The sequence below is a fragment of the Oncorhynchus mykiss genome, chromosome 9 (genome assembly GCF_057628025.1).
Source record: "Oncorhynchus mykiss isolate SJ-2025 chromosome 9, ASM5762802v1, whole genome shotgun sequence".
NCBI lineage: Eukaryota > Metazoa > Chordata > Actinopteri > Salmoniformes > Salmonidae > Oncorhynchus > Oncorhynchus mykiss.
Genome location: NC_143030.1, coordinates 73575442 through 73599828, shown reverse-complemented (window position 1 = coordinate 73599828; position 24387 = coordinate 73575442). Strand labels below are relative to the sequence as shown.

At 43.1% G+C, this 24387-nt stretch overlaps 2 protein-coding genes across 2 annotated transcripts in view; one reads left to right on the top strand and one right to left on the bottom strand.

The window, feature by feature from the left end:
* LOC110531254 (copine-9-like) overlaps window positions 1–8592 on the top strand; it is an 83923-nt gene extending 75331 nt beyond the window's left edge. Inside the window, exons 17-20 of the mRNA XM_090185317.1 lie at window positions 3339–3441; window positions 3564–3621; window positions 4468–4541; window positions 4762–8592. Of these exons, the coding sequence (XP_090041443.1) occupies window positions 3339–3441; window positions 3564–3621; window positions 4468–4541; window positions 4762–4944 (418 nt within the window). The 3' untranslated portion in view covers window positions 4945–8592. The remainder of the gene's footprint in view (window positions 1–3338; window positions 3442–3563; window positions 3622–4467; window positions 4542–4761) is intronic.
* A 196-nt stretch (window positions 8593–8788) lies between these two features.
* Window positions 8789–21651, bottom strand: LOC110531253 (cilia- and flagella-associated protein 100). The gene is made up of 11 exons (XM_090185315.1): window positions 21465–21651; window positions 17335–17498; window positions 17062–17142; window positions 16694–16875; window positions 16497–16590; window positions 11789–11837; window positions 11540–11691; window positions 10970–11105; window positions 10535–10737; window positions 9145–9238; window positions 8789–8993 (listed from the first exon to the last, which is right to left on the bottom strand). The coding sequence occupies exons 2-11, from the start codon at window positions 17388–17390 to the stop codon at window positions 8880–8882; spliced, it is 1161 nt and encodes a 386-aa protein (XP_090041441.1). The 5' UTR covers window positions 17391–17498; window positions 21465–21651; the 3' UTR covers window positions 8789–8879.
* Window positions 21652–24387: the final 2736 nt, after the last annotated feature.

Genomic DNA, 24387 nt, shown 5'->3' with positions numbered 1-24387 from the left:
CTCTCCCTCTAGCAGACTGCTGCTCTCACTCTCCCTCTAGCAGACTGCTGCTCTCACTCTCCCTCTAGCAGACTGCTGCTCTCCCTCTCCCTCTAGCAGACTGCTGCTCTCCCTCTCCCTCTAGCAGACTGCTGCTCTCCCTCTCCCTCTAGCAGACTGCTGCTCTCCCTCTCCCTCTAGCAGACTGCTGCACCAAAGGTACAATGTGGAGGTGTCTGGAGAAATGTTTCAAGAATGTGTATTTCAGACTAGTGATGTTATTCTGTAGCTTCTGCTGAGAGTAGTCTTCATGTGTGCTGAGAGCATTTGATTCCTCAAGTGTCATTAAGAAGTTTCTGGTAGTTCTGAAACAGGGAGGCAGGGAGTAATTTTATGGGATCTTTTTTGGGGAATAAACAAAACAACTGGTTTAGAAGTTTTTGGTGCTTCTCAAGTCGTGTAAGCAGTCATTTCAAGAGAGCTCTGGCTAAGATGTATTTTTTTAATTGCATTCAGGTTACTGACCATGTGATGGGAAATTGAAGACAACATGGCATTGGAAGGCCATTCTAGCAGATGTGTAAATTTACCCGAATAATTACAATGAACCTTTTAGTCATTTGGCAGACCTACCAGAGTAACTTACAGCTAGTGCATTCATCTTAAAGGGGCAATCAGCAGTTGCTAAATCCATTTTTGGACTTAGAAATGAATGGTTCTGAACAGTCATTCTGAAAAATATATTTTTCTCATGGCTAACTACCAGGAACTTTGTAAAGACCTGCTGAAAGGGTGGGGAGCTTACATTCATGAGCACGCCTTGACTGACAGCTCTTTGAAACGCCTATGTCAAGCAACTTGGATGCATTGAGCAGTGTTGCAGTCAAATCTAATTTAATCTAATTTGGTGAAACACAAAGCAACTCAAACATTGACATTTGCGTCAGTGATATAATTTATACAAGCCGACACTTATTTAAATTAAATTAGATAAGAGAATATCATGTTACCGTTGGTGTATTAAAATGAGAGGTAAGGTGATGTCACCTAGTCCCCTTAATAATGAATCCAAGTGTTTGACATGGGGGAGGTAACCAGACTTGATCAATGTACAGTGGGGAGAACAAGTATTTGATACACTGCCGATTTTGCAGGTTTTCCAACTTACAAAGCATGTAGAGGTCTGTAATTTTTATCATAGGTACACTTCAACTGTGAGAGACGGAATCTAAAACAAAAATCCAGAAAATCACATTGTATGATTTTTAAGTAATTAATTTGCATTTTATTGCATGACATAAGTATTTGAACACCTACCAACCAGTAAGAATTCCGGCTCTCACAGACCTAACTGCACCTGTTTGAACCCGTTACCTGTATAAAAGACACCTGTCCACACACTCAATCAAACAGTCTCCAACCTCTCCACAATGGCCAAGACCAGAAAGCTGTGTAAGGACATCAGTGACATCAGGGATAAAATTCCATCTCTCACAGTTGAAGTGTACCTATGATAAAAGTTACAGACCTCTACATGCTTTGTAAGTAGGAAAACCTGCAAAATCAGCAGTGTATCAAATACTTGTTCTCCCCACTGTAGAAGCAACAGTCATTTTTCATGCTTTGGTCATCATACTTTGATCTAGGTTTCCTTCATTCAAATATCATCCAATTTCATGAAAAACATGATTTTTCATGCTCATGACCTTTAATGATATGTACCCATTGATTCTTGAAGATTATAACTTATAAATGCCTCGTGAACTTTATTCAACTGTCGTTCCCCATCAGAATCCAAAATATTACCTTGTTTTACTCCAATGTTTGTAAACAGAGTAAATGTAAACAAACAATATATGGTTAGATCTAACTTTTTTTTTTTTTATTGAACCTAAAACAGAATAATAAAACATACACATGTGTACAAAACAATATAATTCAGCACACAATAACAAAATAAACATATTTAAGCAATCACATTCAACTACATAAAGGCCTTTTCATACTAACTAACTTTCATACTAACTACTTGTCTTTTCATACTAACTGTGGCTCAGTTGGTACCTCATGGCACTTGCAATGCCAGGGTTGTGGGTTTGATACCTACGGGGGACCAGAATAAAAAAAAATTAAAAAGTATGAAAATGTATGCACCAAGTCGCTCTGTATAGGAGCGTCTGCTAAAATGTAAAAAATGCTTTGACTTTGCTGATAGCTGCTTTATTGAGTGGAGAAAATGTTTACTATGTGGTGGACTCACCTAGCTATCTTAAAGCGTCAATCAACAGTATAAATAATAACAAGGCATTATCCCCTCACCTGGTTGGTAAACAGCTGATGGATGGGCCTGGAGAAATGTAACCACTGTCAAATTCATAGACATAGCTATGGATGGATGCAAGGACTGACCATCCATGACACAGTATCACTCAGGGGGCTCCTGAGTAGCGCAGCGGTCTAAGGCAATGCATCAGAGTGCGAGAGGTTTCACCACAGTCCCCGGTTCAAATCCAGGCTGTTTCACTTCTGTCCGTGATTGGGAGTCCCATAGGGCGGCGCACAATTGGCCCAGCGTCGTCTAGGTTTGGCTGGGTTAGGCAGTCATTGTAAATAAGAATTTGTTCTTGACTGACTTGCCTAGTTAAATAAAGGTTCAATATGAAAGGCAAGGGGTTTGTTTTTTAATTCTTCTGTGTGCTGTAATAACCAGCCCTGTATCACAGCCCCTGTGTCTCATCCCTAGACCCTCACAGCACACTGCTACCTGGCTCTTAGATATGTCAGAGCACTGGAAAGACCTCATTCAGCCAAGGTCTCAGACAAGGATCCATGCTACACTCAGTTAAGTGGAACACCTTAATTCCATGTTTATTAGGGGTGTATTTTGCCTAAACCAGGTGAAGGAAAGTCCAGGGAGGACTTTGTCGATGGCCTACAGACAAACAACTGTGACACACGTCTTGGAGCTTGTCTAACATAATAACAGATTGGACCTGAAATGTATCTAGTCTCTCTGTTGTTCATTTTATTTCTTGCAGTGCCTGTGGCTCTCTTGATGAAAATTGTTTTGGAAAAAAACTACCACGTGACATTTTTCTCTTGTATTTTTTTATATATAATTTTTTTTGGGGGGGGGCTCAATCTTCTCGTTCTGAGATGAGAGGTGACTGCTGGGTAATGACAGAGGTCAAAGGGTCAAGGCTCACTGGAAAACGGTCCTTCGTTTAGTCTCTAGTGAGAGGCTGTAAACATTTGTCATTACATAAATTGACGTTAACACACATACTCTCAATCCCATTTAGGCACACAGTCCTCCCTGAGTTTGAACTCTCCAGTGTGTGCGTGCGTGTTCCCCTCAGGTCTGCGCAGGATGTGACGGATGGCTCTCAGTATTTTGTGTTGTTGATGATCACAGACGGAGTTATCTCTGACATGCTGCAGACCAAGGAGGCTGTAGTCAATGTGAGTACAGTACAGTTCATCTTATCTGCGGACAGTGCATTGTTCTGAGTTGCGGCTGTCTGCAAACCAAGCATAGCCTACTACTGTCTGTCTGTAACTCCTAGTTCTTTCTCTACCTACAGGCAGCTGCTCTCCCCATGTCCATCATCATCATCGGGGTCGGACCTGCAGAGTTTGACGGTGAGCATGGCGCCCCTAGAGGTAGGACAGAGGAGCAAACTCTCCTGTCAGCTGTTATTGGACTACTTATAAGGAGCTTTTCTCCTTTGAGGGTTCCTTTAGAACATCAGTGTGGCCCTCTTCAGATCAATGTCTCCTTAACGAAGGGAGGGAGGGGAGTCTCCGTTCCAGCCCACCGAGGCATTATCCTAGGCATCATCTGCGCTCGATTTGGCTAAATGTTCCCCTTGGTTAGGCAATCGAACGCATTGAAGTCAGCCAAGAATTGCTCAGGTCACACGGTCAGACTGCCTGTTAGCAGCACAGGGGAGCCACTCTTCACCAGTAGCTTTGTGAGAAAATGTGTGTCTATGTGTGCTTGTCTGGTTTATTTGTCCGATCCTGTGTGCGGTTATGAATACTTCTTTATGTCAGGGTTGATCTGTCTCAGTATCAGACTCAATGAGATGTTCTGTAAGACCATTAGAATTACCCTTCTATTCATTTGACATTTTAGTCTTATCCAGACGCTCTTATCCAGAGCAACTTACAGTAGTGTGTATAAATTTTTATATTTGTTCATACTGGTCCTCCATGGGAGTCGAACACACAACCCTGGCGTTATGCTCCACCAACTGAGCCACGCAGTATCAATGGGTCGACGGTCCTTTAACTGGTTAGTCTGATTTTAAATAACTGCTAGCAGCACTTAACAGTCCCATTCTACTATCTGCAGAAGGTTTGACTTGAGCTGTTCCCAGGAGTGCTAGTCTGAAAACGTGTCATGTATCGTGTCAAACTGACTTGTGTTCCCTATCTTTGTTTTTATATTATTTGCTTGGACCTTTACCCCCCCTCTCTGTCTAGCCATGGAGGAGCTAGATGGTGATGAGGTCAGAGTGTCCTTCAGGGGGCACTTTGCTGAAAGAGACATTGTGCAGGTAGGTTGTGGCCAGACAACCGAGAAATGTTAAACATTTATGTATGTGCAATAACGTTATATTTGACAGAAGGAAAACCACACGCTGTAGTAGTTCTGTTACAGTCATGTATTTATTCACAAGGACCAACGAGTTTATTCTCCCAGACGTTAGGGAGGACTTCCCGTGCTCTACTACAGTGTGTCCTGTTCCTGTCATTGTCCCCCCAACCCCCCTACAGTTCGTTCCTTTCCGGGACTACATGGACCGGTCGGGGAACCAGGTCCTGAGCATGGCCCGGCTGGCTAAGGACGTGCTGGCTGAGATCCCTGAGCAGCTGCTGGGGTTCATGAAGACCAGAGGCATCGAGCCCCGGCCCGCCCTCACCACCTCAGACCTGCCCGACCTCCACAGGCACATCTGACACCCCCACTGTAGTGGGACAGCACCTTTCAACCCCCCCCCCCCACCCCCCCTTGGGTCTACACATATTTGATGCTCACACACACACACACACTTGACATCTCTCTCATCTCTTTTAACCCTATGCCATTGCCATTTCATTGCAAGCCGATGTCGCCTCCCCCTACAACTGCGCATGCTTAACACAGTTTATATCTACACATAGAATGAATGTATTCATACATTGTGCCATTGAACACGTAGGAGCGGGTAGATTGAGCACCCAATGCAATAGCCACAAGCACCGTCACTTCTGAAGAGAAGGGAGAAATATAACTGACTATGCCGTGATGCCATGCTGTACACTTATAACGTTCACAAGCATATGCAGAGGGAGGAGTTTACAGTCTGTGAAAGTTATTGATGTAGAAAATATACTGAACAAAAATATAAACGCAACATGCAACAATTTCAAAGATTTTACTGAGTTGCAGTTCAAATAAGGAAATCAGTCAATTTAAATAAATAAATAAATAAAAAATGACAATTAAATCCATTTTAACCCCACTTTGTAACACAACAAAATGTGGAAAAATAATTTCTGAGGGCACTGTATATGCAAAGCAGCTTAGCCATCAACTGGAGAGAACAGGTAAAAAAACTTCAATCAATGATCATTGCTGATTTATTGATTTGCTAAACAAACTTGACATATTGCTTTCAGCCCATACCTCCACACAAAATCTTCTTCAATTACTGTATCCACTCCCTCTCTCTGAGTGTCATGTTATAATGCACAATGGGTGTTTTCTGTTGCCTTTCATTTGATTTTCTGAAACTAAATGACTCAGAGTGATTTATAAAAACCAAGCACCAAAACACATGAGTGCAGTTGACTGTCTTTGGGGAGGTGAATGAAGTGGTTATCCTGGGCAAACTTTATTATGTGTTTGTTTTGTTGATGATTTATCTGAAGCTTGTCTTGTGTCATGAACTAGGGGTCGGTTCAGCAGGACACAGCGTTTTGGAACGTTCGGATAGAAATATGTTATGTAGAACAAGCATGCCTTTCCGACATGTAAAACAAGCAATCATGTTGGCTCTATTCAAGGCATTTCTATCTGAAATGTTTGGCAACTGAACATGTGGCCCTGGAGAGTGTTGACACGGCTGGCATGGGGCCCAGGTCACATGTTCGTTAGCGCCAGTCATTCTCACCCCCCTGTCTATCATACCATCCTGCCCAGCATGGGATGATGCTGGGCGCAGATTACACCCTGCTGGAACAGAAATGCCAGTCTCAGTGCCCTCCTGCAGTGAGGGAGAGGGAGACCGATGAGGTAGGGGGAGGTTGAGGAGAGATAGGGAGGGAGGGGAGGTTAAGGGCTGTGACAGTAGGGCTCCAGCGGTTTGGTTGATGTTTTTATTTTTTGTGTGTTTGTCAGAAATGAAAGAGGAAAGATTTCTTGGATTTCTTGTTGTCATAATACATTGGAGAAATCAGGTTAGCAACCCTGTTGCCACCTGAAGCTCCAGGCTTAGTTCTGATCATAGTTTCTATGGTTCTGATTCTGACATCAAAGCATTACAATCAATTATACACTGTCATTAAATCTCCTTTTTGTGACCTCATTAAAAAGCATGTCAGAAAAAACTCGCAGGATACTAGAATCCCCATCTCAAAATGTTCACCAACCTAAAATGTATACAGCAAAGCATTTTTTTTTACACCAGTAGGAGTTGACCACCCCCTCACGTTGCCAATGTTGAGAACACTGTACATCCTACTTTCAATGTTATTTGCACAGTATCAGATGGAATGGAAACTGAGGTAATCACTAAGATACAGCAATAATTCAAGAATGTTTTCAACTAACTGTTCTGTAGAGTGGCTCAGCTCTACCACCTAGCGGTCACTGCTAATTGAGGCTCTTCTGAGCTCAGTACAGTATGAGGATGCTACAGACTGACATGATTTCCTGGTAGATGTGTTGAGCTGATAACGCTCCTGTACGGTGAGGTGAGGTTGACCCTGGCTCCTGTATAGTGAGGTTGGGTTGATCCTGGCTCCTGTAAGGTGAGGTGAAGTTGACCCTGGCTCCTGTATAGTGAGGTTGGGTTGATCCTGGCTCCTGTATGGTGAGGTGAGGTTAGGTTGACCCTGGCTCCTGTATAGTGAGGTTAGGTTGACCCTGGCTCCTGTACGGTGAAGTGAGGTGAGGTTGACCCTGGCTCCTGTACGGTGAGGTGAGGTTGACCCTGGCTCCTTTACGGTGAGGTTGGGTTGACCCTGGCTCATGCTATACTGGTTAACTGAATATGTGGACTGTTGTGTGGCCTTACAATCCCTCACTTTGCAAAGCCATGTCTTGTCAGTGTGGCTAGGGATGTATGTGTGTGTGCCACAGTTAGTTGTGCGTCTCTTGATCATACCTTGTCTTGTGCAGTGAAGAGGAGAGTTCGCATGACTTATACTATACAATCCTTGTTCTTGGTGTTTGATGATGATGTTTGGTCACTGTCCACTACAGCTGAAAATATATATATCTTAATATGCATTTCACTTGTGTTACTTAACATTCTCCTTTTGATCAACTTAATTTCCTTCAAACAGAGAATGCTAAATGTTTTACGCCATGGGATTTAGTTAAGTGTTTAGAACAACACGTGTGAATAGATAAATTAATGTAAATACTATGTTGTCTCTCTATGCAGATGTATAATGCAATGGATATGATTTGAATGTCCATCCATTGTAAATAGGAACATCAAATGATGACTTTGTTACAGTACTACGCTAGGAAGTAGGTTACTTTTTCTATCAGGGTGTCTTCACATTTTGATGTGTTATGAATGTAAACGTAAACCTATAGTAATCCGTTGTTATTTGTGTCAAATGGATTGTGCATTTCAAAAAAGGACAGCCAACTCGTGTATTTCAACCAATGACAGCCAACTCGTGTATTTCAACCAATGACAGCCAACTCGTGTATTTCAACCATTGACAGCCAACTCATGTATTTCAACCAATGACAGCCAACTCATGTATTTCAACCAAGGACAGCCAACTCATGTATTTCAACCAAGGACAGCCAACTCATGTGAATAACTTTAGTTTACCATATTGGATATGATTCAATCATCTTGATTTAATTTGAGCGATTATTACACATTTATAGGCTACAGAAGGTGGGAGGGAACTCTATCAAAAGAGAGCCCGTAGTAATGTAAAAGGCTAAATGAATGCACATAAAATAAACCTTTTTGTAAACCTGTCATGTCTGTGAGTTGGCGGTCTGGTTAAGATGTTGAAATTCACACAGTATGCATGCCTTGAGATCCATTCCCGTGGTCTTCAGATACCTAAGGCTGGGATTCAAACCGATCTTGGGATTTTAGGCATTGTGGGTTTTTAAAGGCAATGTTCCCACGTTCGTAGAGATCCCATTCACAGTAAACGCTGCGTATGTCGGCTCAATCGGAAATTGCCTTTAAAAGCCACAATGTCTATAACATATGTATTGGATTGTAATGCCCACAACATATGTATTGGATTGTAATGCCCACAACATATGTATTGGATTGTAATGCCCACAACATATGTATTGGATTGAATCCTGAACCAACTCAGCTTTACGTGAACGCATCAGGTGACATTAAAGCACTTTAAAACAGAGTTCCAAAGTGTGTGGAAGTATTTGTGTTCAGTATTTCTGGAGGTCTGTACTTTCAGTTTACAGGACCGTTCATGATGTCTTCTTCTTTAGCCTCTACACATACTCCTGATCTCAGGATCTCTTGATGCCACCACGTGGCAGTGAAAATGTACTGGCAAAGTATCAACTCTCCAAAGTATAATCTGCACATATCGACAATTGAATTTTAATTTAACATTAACATACAGAACACATCAACTACTGAAGATCCATCAGGGACCATGGTCTAGGCTGGAGGGGTTCAGGTGAAGAAGTAGAGCTGCTTCTCCTTCTCCGTGTCAGTGTCTCTGTCATCATTGTTCACTAACTGCTCAGTCACCGGAGGTAGTGAGCGAGGCATCAGCTTCTTCCCCGTCTGAAATCACAAAATTAATATTAGTGTCTGTGTCTATGTCTATACACTGACATCTATCTGGTAAGGGTTGTCATGTATGATGCTTTCTTTTGTAAGGTCTGTCACCAACATTTAGTGTGTTGTGTTTTGTATTGTTGGGTGTTTGATTCACAGGTCTCTTGGTGTTAGCCTGAGCTCTCTCCAGGGCTTTACGCAGGCGCTCCTCTTGCTGCATCTTCTGCACACGAACCTTCTCCTCCCTTAGCCTGGAAACACAGACACATACAGTTTATTAGGTACACCACCCCATTCATTCCTACAGACAGTGAATCAAGTGGCCGTGGATTGCTATATAAATCAGACAAACAGGACCGAGGAATTCAGGTACTGTTCAATTGAATGTTAGAATGGGCAAAACTAGTGACCTAAGCAACTTTGAGCTTGGTATGATCATTGTGATCATCAATGACCCTGGAGCAGTGGAAACACACTCTCTGGAGTGATGAATCATCACGCTTCACCATCTGGAAGTCCGACGGACTAATCTGGACTAAACCTGCCCCAATGCATAGTGCCAAATGTAAAGTTTGGTGGAGGAGGAATAATGGTCTGAGGCTGTTTTTCATGGTTCGGGCTAGGCCCCTTAGTTCCAGTGAAGGGAAATCTTAATGCTACAGCATACTATGACATTCTAGAGAAATATGTGCTTCCAATTTTGTGGCAACAGTTTGGGGAAGGCCCTTTCCTGTTTCAGCATGGCAATGCTCCCATGCACAAAGCGAGGTCCATACAGAAATATTTTGCTGAGATCGGTGTGGAAGAACTTGACTGGCCTGCACAGAGCCCTGACCTCATCCCCATCGACCAACTTCCGGATAAATTGGAACGCCGACTGCGAGCCAGGCCTAATCAGCCAACATTAGTGCCCGACCTCACTAATGTTCTTGTGGCTGAATGGAAGCAAGTCCCCGCAGCAATGTTCCAACATCTAGTGGAAAGCCTTCCCAGAAGAGTGGAGGCTGTTATAGCAGCAAAGGGGGGACCAGTTCCATATTAATGCCCGTGATTTTGGAATGAGATGTTCGACGAGCAGGTGTCCACATACTTTTTGTTATGTAGTATATGTTAGCTAACTGACTGACTACTGAAATGTCAGCTAACTGACTGACTACTGAAATGTCATCTAACTGACTGACTACTGAAATGTCATCTAACTGACTGACTACTGAAATGTCAGCTAACTGACTGACTACTGAAATGTCAGCTAACTGACTGACTACTGAAATGTCAGCTAACTGACTGACTACTGAAATGTCAGCTAACTGACTGACTACTGAAATGTCAGCTAACTGACTGACTACTGAAATGTCAGCTAACTGACTGACTACTGAAATGTCAGCTAACTGACTGACTACTGAAATGTCAGCTAACTGACTGACTACTGAAATGTCAGCTAACTGACTGACGACTGATATGTTAGCTAACTGACTGACGACTGATATGTTAGCTAACTGACTGACGACTGATATGTTATCTAACTGACTGTACTCTTGATGACCCACCTGAGTCTCCTCTCCTTCTCCTTGGCCCTCTCGGCCATGAGCACACGGTCCTTGGGAACCAGCTCCACGTTCTCCAGCAACTCCCCCAGGCGGCCCTCGATGTTGGTCAGCATCTGTAGCGTGGTCAGGTTGGCCCCACTCTCCCCCGCATAGCTCCTGTACACCTCGGCCACCTTCCTGCCCAGGGCCTCCAGCATCACATCCTGTACAGAGGGATAATGGAAGTCAGTCAGTCAGTGTAAGAGCCATTTGAGGGTGATCAAGTTCAACTTCACTGCTTCACACTCCCACTGTACCTCATTTTCTCTATATTAGGTCTGTATGGTGACTTTGCCCAAGTAGAGTTCACTCTGTGTACTGTATGTGTGTATACATATGAATGCAAGCAGTTGTGTGTGCTGTCTGTCTGTCTGTCTGTGAACAGTTCATGTTTACCTGGTCCTCTGCCTTGTATTTCCCAAAGGAGAAGAGTCGCGATTTGAGCTCCAGCTCAGCAGCAGTGTCCTTCTCTCTCTGGATGGCATGGGTAATTATGTCAATCTGCTGGGTCAGCTGCTCTGTCTCCTGGTCCCTGGATACACACACAATGATTAAAATTTGACCAATTTTGAATGCTTTGCATTCATGTATTCTTGACAGTATGCTCCTTCAGGTGTTCTTTGAAGATCGTTCTTGTAAAAACAGGAGAATGCACAGTATTTTTAATAAACGCCAACAGATTATGCTCCTCCGAGGTAATGGCAGTTTGAATACAGGTAGTTCAATCACTATCGCCACTACAATGGTTCTTCCTTCAAAAGTTTTGGCGTACTGCAGCACAGCGTGTGGAGTGCCACAGAATGATATGGCACGTTATACGTTGTGTCAGACATTGTTGCCAGAATGACGCAATTTACCACAATCTGACACCATCTACCACAAACGATCGCGGCATAAGATCCAAAATTTTAAAGGAAGGACCACTGTATGTAGATATGAGGACATAAAGTCGCTGGGCTCTCTAACATCTTGTTGCGAGTGTTGACCAAAGTGTGTTTGAACTCCTCCATGGTCTCCTCTGTCTCTCTGGAGTTCTGGATCAGAGTCAGGTTCTGCTTCTCCAGGTCTGTCAGCAGGTCCAACAGCTGCTGAGGGTCAGTGAAGAACAGCTCCGGCTCCTGTGGGGTAATACATACACACAGTGAACCTTTACTTAGGTCAACGTTAAGGCTACTTTGACACCAGGTGAATGATATAGCATAAAACGTATCTGACCTCATATTCAGGCAGTTTGCTCTCATCCACTGGTACTGTAACCTCCTTCCTAAAACACAACCAATATGTTTTATTTACCTTTTATTTAACCAGGTAGGCTAGTTGAGAACAAGTTCTCATTTACAACTGCGACCTGGCCAAGATAAAGCAAAGCAGTGTGACACAAACAACAACAGAGTTACACATGGAATTAACAAACATACAGTCAATAATACAGTAGAGAACGTCTATATACAGTGTGTGCAAATGAGGTAGGATAAGGGGGTTGAGGCAATAAATAGGCCATAGTGGCAAAATTATTACAGTATGGCAAATTAAACACCGGGGTGATAGATGTGCAGAAGATGAGTGTGCAAGTAGCGGTACTGGAGTGCAAAGGAGCAAAATAAATAACAATATGGTGATGAGGTAGTTGGATGGGCTATTTACAGATGGGCTATGTACAGGTGCAGTGATCTGTGAGCTACTCTGACAGCTGGTGCTTAAAGCTAGTGAGGGAGATATAAGTCTCCAGCTTCAGTGATTTTTGCAGTTCGTTCATTGGCAGCAGAGAACTGGAAGGAAAGGTGGCTGAAGGAGGAATTGGCTTTGGGGGTGACCAGTGAAATATACCTGCTGGAGCGCGTGCTGCGGGTGGGTGCTGCTATGGTGACCAGTGAGCTGAGATAAGGCGGGGCTTTACCTAGCAACAACTTATAGATGACCTGGAGCCAGTGGGTTTGGCGACGGATATGAAGCGAGTGCCAGCTAACGAGATCATACAGGTCGCAGTGGTGGGTAGTATATGGGGCTTTGGTGACAAAACGGATGGCACTGTGATAGCAAATTGGATGCAGTCTGAGAGTGTTGGAGGCTATTTTGTAAATTACATCGCCGAAGTCGAGGATCTGCAGGATAGTCAGTTTTACGAGGGTATGTTTGGCAGCATGAGTGAAGGATGTAGGAAATAGGAAGCCGATTCTACATTTAATTTTGGATTGGAAATGCTTAATGTGAGTCTGGAAGGAGAGTTTACAGTCTAACTAATTCTAAGTCACAACCGTCCAGAGTAGTGATGCTGGATGGGTGGTTAGGTGTGGGCAGCGATCGGTTGAAGAGCATGCATTTAGTTTTGCTTGCATTTAAGAGCAGTTGGAGGCCACGGAAGGAGAGTTGTATGTCATTGAAGCTTGTCTGGAGGTTAGTTAACAGTGTCCAAAGAAGGGCCAGAAGTATACAGAATGGTGTCGTCTGCGTAGAGGTGGATCAGAGAATCACCAGCAGCAAGAGCGACATCATTGATGTATACAGAGAAAAGAGTCGGCCTGAGAATTGAACCTTGTGGCACCCCCATAGACTGCCAGAGGGCCACACACTGAACTCTGTCAGAGGAGTAGTTGGTGAACCAGGCGAGGCAGTCATTTGAGAAACCAAGGCTGTTGAGTCTGCCGATAAGAATGTGGCGATTGACATGTGGTGAGTCGAAAGCCTTGGCCAGGTCGATGAATACAGCTGCACAGTATTGTCTCTTTTCGATGGCGATTATGATGTCGTTTAGGACCTTGAGCGTGGCTGAGGTGCACCCATGAACAGCTCGGAAACCAGATTGCATAGCGGAGAAGGTACTGTGGGATTCGAAATGGTCGGTGATCTGTCTGTTAACTTGGCTTTCAAAGACCTTAGAAAGGCAGGGTAGGAAATATATAGGTCTGTAGCAGTTTGGGTCTAGAGTGTCTCCCCCTTTGAAGAGGGGGGTGACCGCGGCAGCTTGCCAATCTTTGGGAATCTCAGACGATACGAAAGAGAGGTTGAACAAGCTAGTAATAGGGGTTGCAACAATTTTGGCTGATAATTTTAGGAAGAGATGGTCCAGATTGTCTAGCCCTGCTAATTTGTAGGGGTCCAGATTTTGCAGCTCTTTCAGAACATCAGCTATCTGGATTTGGGTGAAGGAGAAATGGGAGAGGCATGGGCAAGATGCAGTGAGGGTGCAGGGCTGTTGACCGGGGTAGGGGTAGCCAGGTGGAAAGCATGGTCAGCCGTAAAAAATGCAACTTAAAACTCTCAATCATCGCGGATTTATCGGTAGTGACAGTGTTTCCTAGCCTCAGTGCAGTGGGCAGCTGGGAGGAGGTGCTCTTATTCTCCATGTACTTTACAGTGTTCCAGAACTTTTTGGAGTTTGTGCTACAGGATGCAAATATCTGCCTTTGCTTTCCTAACTGCCTGTATATTGGTTCCTAACTTCCCTCAAAAGTTGCATATCCCGGGGGTTATTCGATGCTAATGCAGTACGCCACAGGATGTTTTTGCGCTGGTCAAGGGCAGTCAGGTCTGGAGTGAACCAAGCGCTATATCTGTTCCTGGTTCAATTTTTTTTTAATGAGGCGTGCTTATTTAAGATGGTGAGGAAAGCACTTTTAAAGAATAACCAGGCATCCTCGACTGACGGAATGAGGTCAATATCATTCCAGGATACCCGGGCCAGGTCGTTAGAAAGGCCTGCTCGCTGAAGTGTTTTAGGTAGCGTTTGACAGTGATGAGGGGTGTTCGCTTGACTGCAGACCCATTACGGACGCAGGCAATGAGGCAGTGATCGCTGAGATCCTGGTTGAAGACAGCAGAGGTGTATTTGGATGGCAGGTTGGTTAGGATGATATCTATGAGTGTGCCCATGTTTACGGATTTGGGGTTGTACCTGGTGGGTTCATTGATAATGGATGGCCGGGGTGTTAAGCATGTCCCAGTTTAGGTCCTAACAGCACGAGCCCTGGAGATAGATGGGGGGCAATCAATTCGCATATGGTGTCCAGGGCACAGCTGGGGTCAGAATGTGGTCTATAGCAAGCGACAACGGTAAGAGACTTGTTTCTGGAGAGGTGGATTTTTAAAAGTAGAAGCTCAAATTTTGGGCACAGACCTGGGTAGCAAAGACAGAACTCTGCAGGCTACCCTGCAGTAGATTGCAACTCCGCCCCCTTTGCCAGTTCTATCTTGTCGGAACATTTTATAGTTAGGGATGGAAATGTAAGGGTTTTTGGTGGTCTTCCTAAACCAGGATTCAGAGATAGCTAGGACATCCGGGCTGGCAGTGAATAAAACAAAGGAGGCTTCTAATGTTAACATGCATGAAACCAAGGCTTTTACGGTTACAGAAGTCAACAAATGAGAGCACCCGGGGAATGGGAGTGGAGCTAGGCACTGCAGGGCCTGGATTAACCTTCAAATCACCAGAGGAACAGAGGAGGAGTAGGATAAGGGTACGGCTAAAGGCTAAAAGAACTGGCCGTCTAGTATGTTCAGAACAGAGAGTAAAAGGAGCAGATTTCTGGGCACGGTAGAATAGATTCATGGCATAATGTACAGACAAAGGTATGGTAGGATGTGAATACAGTGGGGGTAAACCTGTGCATAGAGTGACGATGAAAGAGATATTGTCTGTCGAAATATCATTTAAACCAGGTGATGTGATGCATGTGTGGGAGGTGGAACTAAAGTGTTAACTAAGGCGTATTGAGCAGGGCTAGAGGCTCTACAGTGAAATAAGGCAATAATTACTAACCAAAACAGCAATGGACAAGGCATATTGACATTGGGGAGAGGCATGCGTAGCCAAGTGATCACAGGAGTCCAGTGAGTGGCTGCAGGCAGCTAGCGGGTCGAAATAGCAAGTTAGCAGAAGGGCCTTTGAGGGACGTTGCGACGGAATAAAGTCTGTTGTGGCCCCCTCGTGCTGTGAAGTCGGCAGACGGATCAATAGGGCTCCGTGTAGTAAACCAGGCCAATTGGCAAAATAGATATAGTGGCCAAAGAACATGTCCGTTGGACCTCTTAAGGGAACAGTCCGATGTGCTCTAGACAGCTAGCGGGCTAGCCGGGAGATGCGCCTAGCAGATGGGCCTAGCAATGGTTAACTGACGACAAGCTAGTAGCCCGTTAGCTGGCTAACTTTTGATGGGGGTTCCGGTTCTTAAGTATAAAAAAATAGCAGATCCCCACCACGTTGGGTGAGGCGGGTTGCAGGAGAATATATTCAGTCCGTAGATGGAAAGTGATATTAAAATATATATGAAAAAAAACAAGGAAAAACTATATTTACACGGGACAAGACAAAACACACGTCTGACTGCTACGCCATCTTGGTTAGAGACATAAGGACATAGGCAGCAGTGGAGGCTGCTGAGGGGAGGACAGCTCACAATAATGGCTGGAACAGGGTTAATGGAATGGCATCAAACATATGGAAGCCATGTGTTTGATGTATTTGATACCATTCCACCTATTCTGCTCCAGCCATTCCCACGAGCCCGTCCTCCCCAATTAAGGTGCTACCAACCTCGTGACAGGGATACAGTTATCAAATCAAATCAAATTTTATTTGTCACAGATACAGTTAAACGATGCAACAGAGACATCTCAACAACACTCTTGAACAGGGCTCTCCAACCCTGTTCCTGGAGAGCTACCGCCCAGTAGGTTCAGTCCAACCCTGTTCCCGGAGAGCTACCGTCCTGTAGGTTCACTCCAACCCTGTTTCTGGAGAGCTACTGTCCTGTAGGTTTTCACTCCAACCCTAATCTAGCGCACCTGATTCTAATAATTAGCTGGTTGACAAGCTGAATCAGGTTTGTTACAACTGGGGTTGTAGGGAACAGGGGGATATCTCTCCAGGAACAAGGTTGGCGAGCCCTGCTCTGGACTAATGATCCTGTACTGGGGCTCCACTCACGGCTTGATGCTCTCTCTGGTTCCCATCATACTCTGTCTCTGGGGAGTCCTGGGGTCACATACAGGAGGCAGGTCCCTGGCCATACTCTCTTTACCTGAACAGAGAGAATGTAGATCTCTAATGAACAAGACCCATAATCACAGTCTGTCAAATGTGACTGGTGTGATATGATGTGACAACTACTGTAATTGACATACGTCTGCCGGGTTTGGCTGGCTCGGCTAGCTGAGCCTCCCTCATCTTGATGGCAGCTTTGATCTTGTCCACCATGGCCCGGCGAGCCTGCTGTCTCTCCTGCCACTCTGTAGGGGACAGCTTCAGCAGGAAGCCATTGTACAGGGTGTACTCCTTCAGGATCTCCTCGTTCTTGGAGATGTCACTGTGGACACGTATGAACATGTGCCATCATGCTCAACTGCATGTACACAATAACATTTGTAAAGCTTACACCCACCACAAACAATGGCACACATCCAGAAGCCATCACACAAAGTATGTCAACTTATGCATAACTCATGCACAGTACATAGTAAAAGAAAGGACCCTTTACTGTCTGCCATACTACCTTTTCACTGCCACCATTTTGCCCGAGATCCTCTTGATCTCTGCAACCTTCTCCAGTTTGGCTTTGGTCTCGTGTTCAGCACTACAACAGTCAACACGAATGATGATTTAAAGGAAGCACATGGAGGGAAATACAGTCTTCTGGTTGGTTCAGTCATTCAAAAGGTATCTTATTGTTATTATTCATAATAATCATTATACCCATAAAACAAACACTGTGAAATCACACAATATGAAAACTGTTTTGTAGAGACAGTGGACTGTAGTCTGGTACATTTTGATTGCCTCCACTGAGTTCTTGTCATTCTCCTCGAGGAACTCGTCAAACATGGCCGTGTCCTCGTCCAGAAATGTCTCCGCCTGCTGCAGCCTGTTCTCTTCCTTGGTGGCCACCTCAGCCAGCTTGTGAATCACCTCCCTCTTCACAGCCAGGGAGTACTGGGGAGAAAGGGTTAAAGGTCAGTGACCACAGGAAGGAAGGAGAGGAGAGACTTCTCTGTTCAAAACAGAGAACAGGTCCAAGTAAGAACGGAGACGGAGAGTGTTTATTGTTTTGTTGGTATAGCAATGGAAAGACACAACAGGAAAGGTGTAACAGCTCTCCTCTTCGTCTGATGATGAGGAATAGGAATCATCGGACCAACACGCAGCGTGGTAAGTGTTCATAGTAAATTTAATTAAATAAACTGAACACTGAATGACCAAAAAACAACAAAGAGAGTGAATGACACGAAACAGTCCTGTAAGGTGAAAAAACAGGAAACAAACACCCACAAACACAGGTGGAAAAAGGCTACCTAAGTATGATTCTCAATCAGAGACAACTAACGACACCTGCCTCTGATTGAGAACCATACCCGGCCAAACGCAAAAACACAACATAGAAAACGGAACATAGACAACAAACTTACGCCCTGACCATACTAAAACAAAGACATAACAAAGGAACTAAGGTCAGAACGTGACAAAAGGTCACATTTGAAGAGATGATTTGCGTCTTCTCCATGCTGTGATATGCTAATACTGTACATGTAATAAGTTAAAGAGCTGCCTCTCCCTTGAGGCAAACAGACTCCTCAGTGAAGGAAGTGACTGTAGTTTTGTTAGGTCTGGAGAGTGAGTAATCTCAGGAAATGTAAATGTCTGCAGCTCTGGGACTTAAGAGGGTGAAATGTGATGCCAGGGGACCTATTAGACATGCAGCTTGAGACCTGGGGATTGATGCCTTTCAAGTAAGCTACTGCCTCAAAGAGTTTTCATGTTCATGTAGCTATTTACTTTCTCTGAAATGGTTAGGACTGGACAACAACAAGCATATCCTGATGTAATTGTGCCCTTTTTCCTTATTTAGTTTTTTTTACATCTTTTTATGAGGCTGTGGAAAGAATTAAGGGACGAAAATGTGTGTTTTTAAAGGGACAATGCAGGTTTTGTCAGAGCTTGGGTAATAGGTCAGACAAGCTTAGCTCAGGGAAACTTTGGGCAAATATAAACGGAGCCTTCAAGCAAAAAGGGGACGCACACGAAGCTGAACCAAGCCATGCGCTGTGTTACCAATAACAGCAATTGCGCCTTTCTGTTTTTCCACTTACCTCATCTCTGAACTGATTTACGTATAAAACAGCTTTTGTTGTTGTTATTAACTCTGAAGCTCAGAAGCCTGGTTTGAATGATTAGAAAATATATACTCCCGTGGTGAAAACAACAATGCCATGTTAACTTCTGGAAGTGCATTGATATGTCTTTGGGGTTTTGTGAGTGTGAGACAGTAATCATTCATAACCGGACAGTGGTTGGTTTGGTGTACTAAGCATTATGTCATTTCTTACCTCAATAAGAAACATCTCTCTCTTCTTAGTGATGTACTCACTAATATTCTCCCTGTCATTGGAGTCTGATGAGGAAACAAACTCTCATTGATTACTGGCTGTCCTTTTAGCAAACTTTTATGCTAACTCAAATACTTTAACGCTAACTCAAATACTTTAACGCTAACGCAAATACTTTAATGCTAACACAAATACTTTTATGCTAACGCAAATACTTTAACGCTAACTCAAATACTTTAATGCTAACACAAATGCTTTTATGCTAACTCAAATACTTTAATGCTAACTCAAATGCTTTTATGCTAAGTCAAATGCTTTTTTGCAAACTCAAATACTTTGAGGCAAAGACAGAAGATTGAATACATATGAAGTCCCTTTGACTTTGGATACAGGACCGTCTTTGTTCTCTTCTCTAAATGGTTAGGATTAGAATTAGGAGAGCAGGTCCAATATGAGAGGACACGTTCTCTCTGGAGCATCATCACTACAGTAACACAAAACACTTTTTGTCTTGGAAATTAGCAATAGCTAAGTAATCCTGATGAGTGAGGAAACGTATCAATTAAAGAGAAATTTGCAGAAAGGCAGAATGGAAGTGGAGAAAGTCAGAGTTGCACATCCATTATGATATTCTGAGAGAGCAACTTGGCATATATAAGGCAATTAGAAATGCCAGGCGGGCTTAATTAAAGTGGTAAATGGTCTTAGAGCCAACACAGATGCCAAACAGCTCTCTGTCCTTGTACTCTTGGATTTAAGTGCTGCATTCAACACTGTTAATCATGATGTCCTTCTGAAAAGACTGGAGAGGTGGGTTTGCCTCTCTGCTCGAGTTCTAAATTGGTGTAGGACCTATTTAACCTGTCAAGAGTTTTTTGTCACCCTTCCTGAACACAATTCCGAGAAAATATATATCACATGTGGCGTTCCACAAGGTTCGATTTTGGGTCCGGTACTGGTCAGTTTATACTGTATATGTTAGCCCTTGGCAGCGTTATCAGAAGGGCACAGCATTGATTTTCATTGTTACGCAGACGATACACAACTTTACATGTGTGTCACCAGAGGATTTTTAGTTCCACAGATAAATTATTAGACTGTATTAGTGATTTAAATATTTGGATGGCTCACAACTTCCTCCAGCTAAATCAAGACAGGGTATTTATTGTTGGAGCCAAAGCACAGAGAGAGAATTTGGCTTCACATTTTACTTCACTGGTAATAAAGATAAAACACCAGGTAAAAAAACCTAGGTGTCATTTTAGATTCTGAACTCAATTTTGAAATCACACATTAGGAATGTGACCAAAATAGCTTTTTACCACCTGAGAAACATTGTAAATGTGTGTCCGTTTCTCTCTCAGGCAGATACAGAGAGACTCATCCATGCTTTTATTACAAGCAGGCTTGACTACTGTAATGGTCTCATGTCTGGTCTACTCAAGAAAGCCATTGGTCAACTGCAAAACATACAGAATGCTGCAGCACGGGTACTGACCAAGACCAGATGGGGAGAACACATTAAACCAGTTTTAAGGTCTATGCACTGGCTGCCAGTGAGTTTTAGAATTAGTTTTAAGATTCTTCTTTTGGTTTTTAAATCAATCCATGATTGTGCACCCCAAAGCATGTCAGACATGCTTTGGAGTTATGTACCTAGTAGGTTCCTCGGGTCCTCTGACAATGGCCTTTTTAACTATCACAAAGCCTTGGACCAAGACACATGAAGAGACAGCCTTTAGTTATTATGCCCTCAGCCTCTGGAATAGCCTGCCAGAGAACACGAGGTGGGCCAAAACCATGGTCATATTTAAAAGAGATCTTGAAACAAACCTTTTTAGGTTTGCTTTTCCTTAGGGTGCTTTTTAATCTCTCAGTTTTTATTGTTATTCTTTTGTTTTTTTATCCTCTTCTGTTTGCTGTGTAGTAAATATGTCTGTTTTTATTTTCATTGTTTTTTTGTTTTTTTCCTGTGAAGCACATTGCGTTGCATTCTGAAATGTGCTGCATAAATAAAGCTTGATTTGATTTGATGATTTGATTTGGTCTTGGAAAACAACAGAGCATACATAATTTCATTATGCGTCAATAGTCAGATTCAGTAACTTGTCAAGTTATCAACTTATCCTCAATGTCTCTGGGGATAATCCTAGGCTTCCACTTAGTCAAGCACTGATGTCAATTGGAGAATAAGTGAAGATTTGACTTCAGTGGAAGTTAGGATTCACCCCCCTGAGACTACAGTAAAATGACTCAGAGAAGCATCATAATATACTGGTCATCAGAGCCATGTATTAGAGAGTTAGGATGTTGAGGGGTCTACATTATGATGCATTTACATTACCTACATTCCATGACAGCCATGTTAGCTCCCCATTGGCAATATTGACCTATAGCAGTTCACAGAATCTTCTAAATTTCAAACAATGCTATGTACAAGATTCTAAATACTGATAATGAATGGAGGAATTAAGGGAAATGCTCAAAGGTACTAACATGGCCTCTGTTCTAAAAGTTGTCCAAACTCTCTAAATAAATGGCTCTGGTGGTCATGAAAGGCCTGATGGGCACTCACTCAGGGTGGCAGCTTTCCTCCATGCCGGATCATCCCTGAGGGTGGACACAGCCTTGCTGCAGGAGGTGGAGTACACCTCATTCTGCCCCTGCCTCAGCTCCTGCCTCAGGTTAGCCTGCTTGGCCTGTATCCTCCCAGCATAGGTGGACTTCTCATGGACCTTCAGCGTCTTCTGTTGCTGGCGCTCCTATGGTTCATCACACAAATGAGCATGGTCAAGATGGCATGTTGAAAGATGGCACTGAGGATCAGAGTTTGATCAAATATTATGGTCAGGTCCACAGTCACAGTGGAAAAGGATCACGAATGCAATGAAACCCTGATAGAGTCAAACAGAGAATGTTCAAACACTACAGACAACACAACATGACTTCTTCACCAGCTTCCTTTGTTCATTTTCCTTGTTTCTCAGGAGGAAGATGTTGTCTGCCGGGAGTTTGAAGGGATTCCTCCTCGCTGTCGTCTCTTCTCTCTGTCTCTCTGCATAAACATACATAAACATTTCCATACTTTACACAAGCGTACAGAACACTGGTTGTTGAAAGGTAAATACCAGAGAGCTGCATCTCCATATATCTCTAGTTGTCTATCGACACTAATGCACCAGGATGTCAGGTCACCTGAGACTGGAGGCTTGGTGTCACTGCAGGAGATGAGAGGACCTGCTAGTCTGAAGGCTGTTTGTTTCTCTATAGATAGTGTGGGTTAGAGTGGGGGTTAGAATGGGGGTTACAGTGGGGGTTAGAAAGAAAAATTATTTGATTTGTCACATGCGCCGATTATAATTGGTGTAGACTTTACAGTGAAATTCTTGTTAAAATAAAATAGTAACATAAGGAATTAAATAAAATACACAAGAATGGAGCTATATACAGGGAGTACCAGTACCAGATCAATGTGGAGCTATATACAGGGAGTACCAGTACCAGATCAATGTGGAGCTATACACAGGGAGTACCAGTACCAGATCAATGTGCAGAGGTACCAGGTATTTGAGGTAGATACGTGCATGAAGGCAGGGTAAAGTGACTAGGCATCAGGATAGATAATAATAAGGTATTTGAGGTAGATATGTACATGAAGGCAGGGTAAAGTGACTAGACATCAAGATAGATAATAATAAGGTATTTGAGGCAGATATGTACATGAAGGCAGGGTAAAGTGACTAGGCATCAGGATAGATAATAATAAGGTATTTGAGGTAGATATGTACATGAAGGCAGGGTAAAGTGACTAGGCATCAGGAGAGATTTGGATTTGGCAATCGCCGTGACATGGCTGGAGCGTCACAATTGATCAAGATGTAGAGCTACGTGAGCTAACCCGACATCAACAGATCCGATAGATGGCAGTGAACCTGTCTGGCATAGGCCGTTTGAGGTAGATATGTACATGAAGGCAGGGTAAAGTGACTAGGCATCAGGAGAGATAATAATACGTATTTGAGGTAGATATGTACATGAAGGCAGGGTAAAGTGACTAGACATCAGGATAGATCATAATACGTATTTGAGGTAGATATGTACATGAAGGCAGGGTAAAGTGACTAGACATCAGGATTGATAATAATACGTATTTGAGGTAGATATGTACATGAAGGCAGGGTAAAGTGACTAGACATCAGGATAGATCATAATACGTATTTGAGGTAGATATGTACATGAAGGCAGGGTAAAGTGACTAGACATCAGGAGAGATAATAATATGTATTTGAGGTAGATATGTACATGAAGACAGGGTAAAGTGACTACACATCAGGATAGATCATAATACGTATTTGAGGTAGATATGTACATGAAGACAGGGTAAAGTGACTAGACATCAGGATAGATAATAATACGTATTTGAGGTAGATATGTACATGAAGACAGGGTAAAGTGACTAGACATCAGGATAGATAATAATACGTATTTGAGGTAGATATGTACATGAAGGCAGGGTAAAGTGACTAGGCATCAGGATAGATCATAATACGTATTTGAGGTAGATATGTACATGAAGACAGGGTAAAGTGACTAGACATCAGGATAGATAATAATACGTATTTGAGGTAGATATGTACATGAAGACAGGGTAAAGTGACTAGACATCAGGATAGATAATAATAAGGTATTTGAGGTAGATATGTACATGAAGACAGGGTAAAGTGACTAGACATCAGGATAGATCATAATAATAAGGTATTTGAGGTAGATATGTACATGAAGACAGGGTAAAGTGACTAGACATCAGGATAGATCATAATAAGGTATTTGAGGTAGATATGTACATGAAGACAGGGTAAAGTGACTAGACATCAGGATAGATCATAATAAGAAGAAGAATAAAGAGTAGCAGCATGTAATGAGTCTACAAGTGTGTGTGAGTGTCTGTAAGTGAGGTTTTGGTTGATCAATGGCAGCATAGGGAATAGTGTAATTTCAGTGTTACAAAGTAGCTTACCATTGTGCCTACCTGTTTGTGCAAACTGAAATGTAAACCATAACAAAGCTGTCACCCTCTACTGTTTGGGTAAAAAGCTCAGGGATGGGGCTGGAGAAATGTAGCCAAGTTCATAGAGATCCATGAGATCAAAATGATGGTTTTAACCATGTTTTGAAGGTAGGCCTACCATCCACAATGTGTGTTTACAATTACATTGTTTACAAACATTGGAGTAAAACAAACTTATATTTTCGGTTCTAATGGGGTAAGACAATTGAACTGCACTATCTAGACCTCTCTTCACCCTAGAATTATATTATATTGTATTCTACAGTCATCGCGCATATTGCCTACTGTAGTGACACTGAGCGTCAGACCCAGTACACGGCTTTCTCACTTACTATAAATTGCTGGGGGTCTGTCTTCGATGCTGTCCGGGGACTCAGCTTCCGCGGTATCCTTCACAGACATCTCTTCTTGAGCATCCATGAAGAAAAAG

What these genes read in the sequence shown, in the direction of transcription:
- LOC110531253 (XM_090185315.1), bottom strand. Translation starts at nt 17,390, where the DNA reads ATGTTTGACGAGTTCCTCGAGGAGAATGACAAGAACTCAGTGGAGGCA. An exon ending in ACCAGAGAGAGCATCAAGCC is followed by an intron (nt 11,838 to 16,496) that starts GTGAGTGGAGCC and finishes GTTGTGTTTTAG; the next exon opens with GAAGGAGGTTACAGTACCAG. An exon ending in AGGCTAACACCAAGAGACCT is followed by an intron (nt 8,994 to 9,144) that starts GTGAATCAAACA and finishes TTGTGATTTCAG; the next exon opens with ACGGGGAAGAAGCTGATGCC.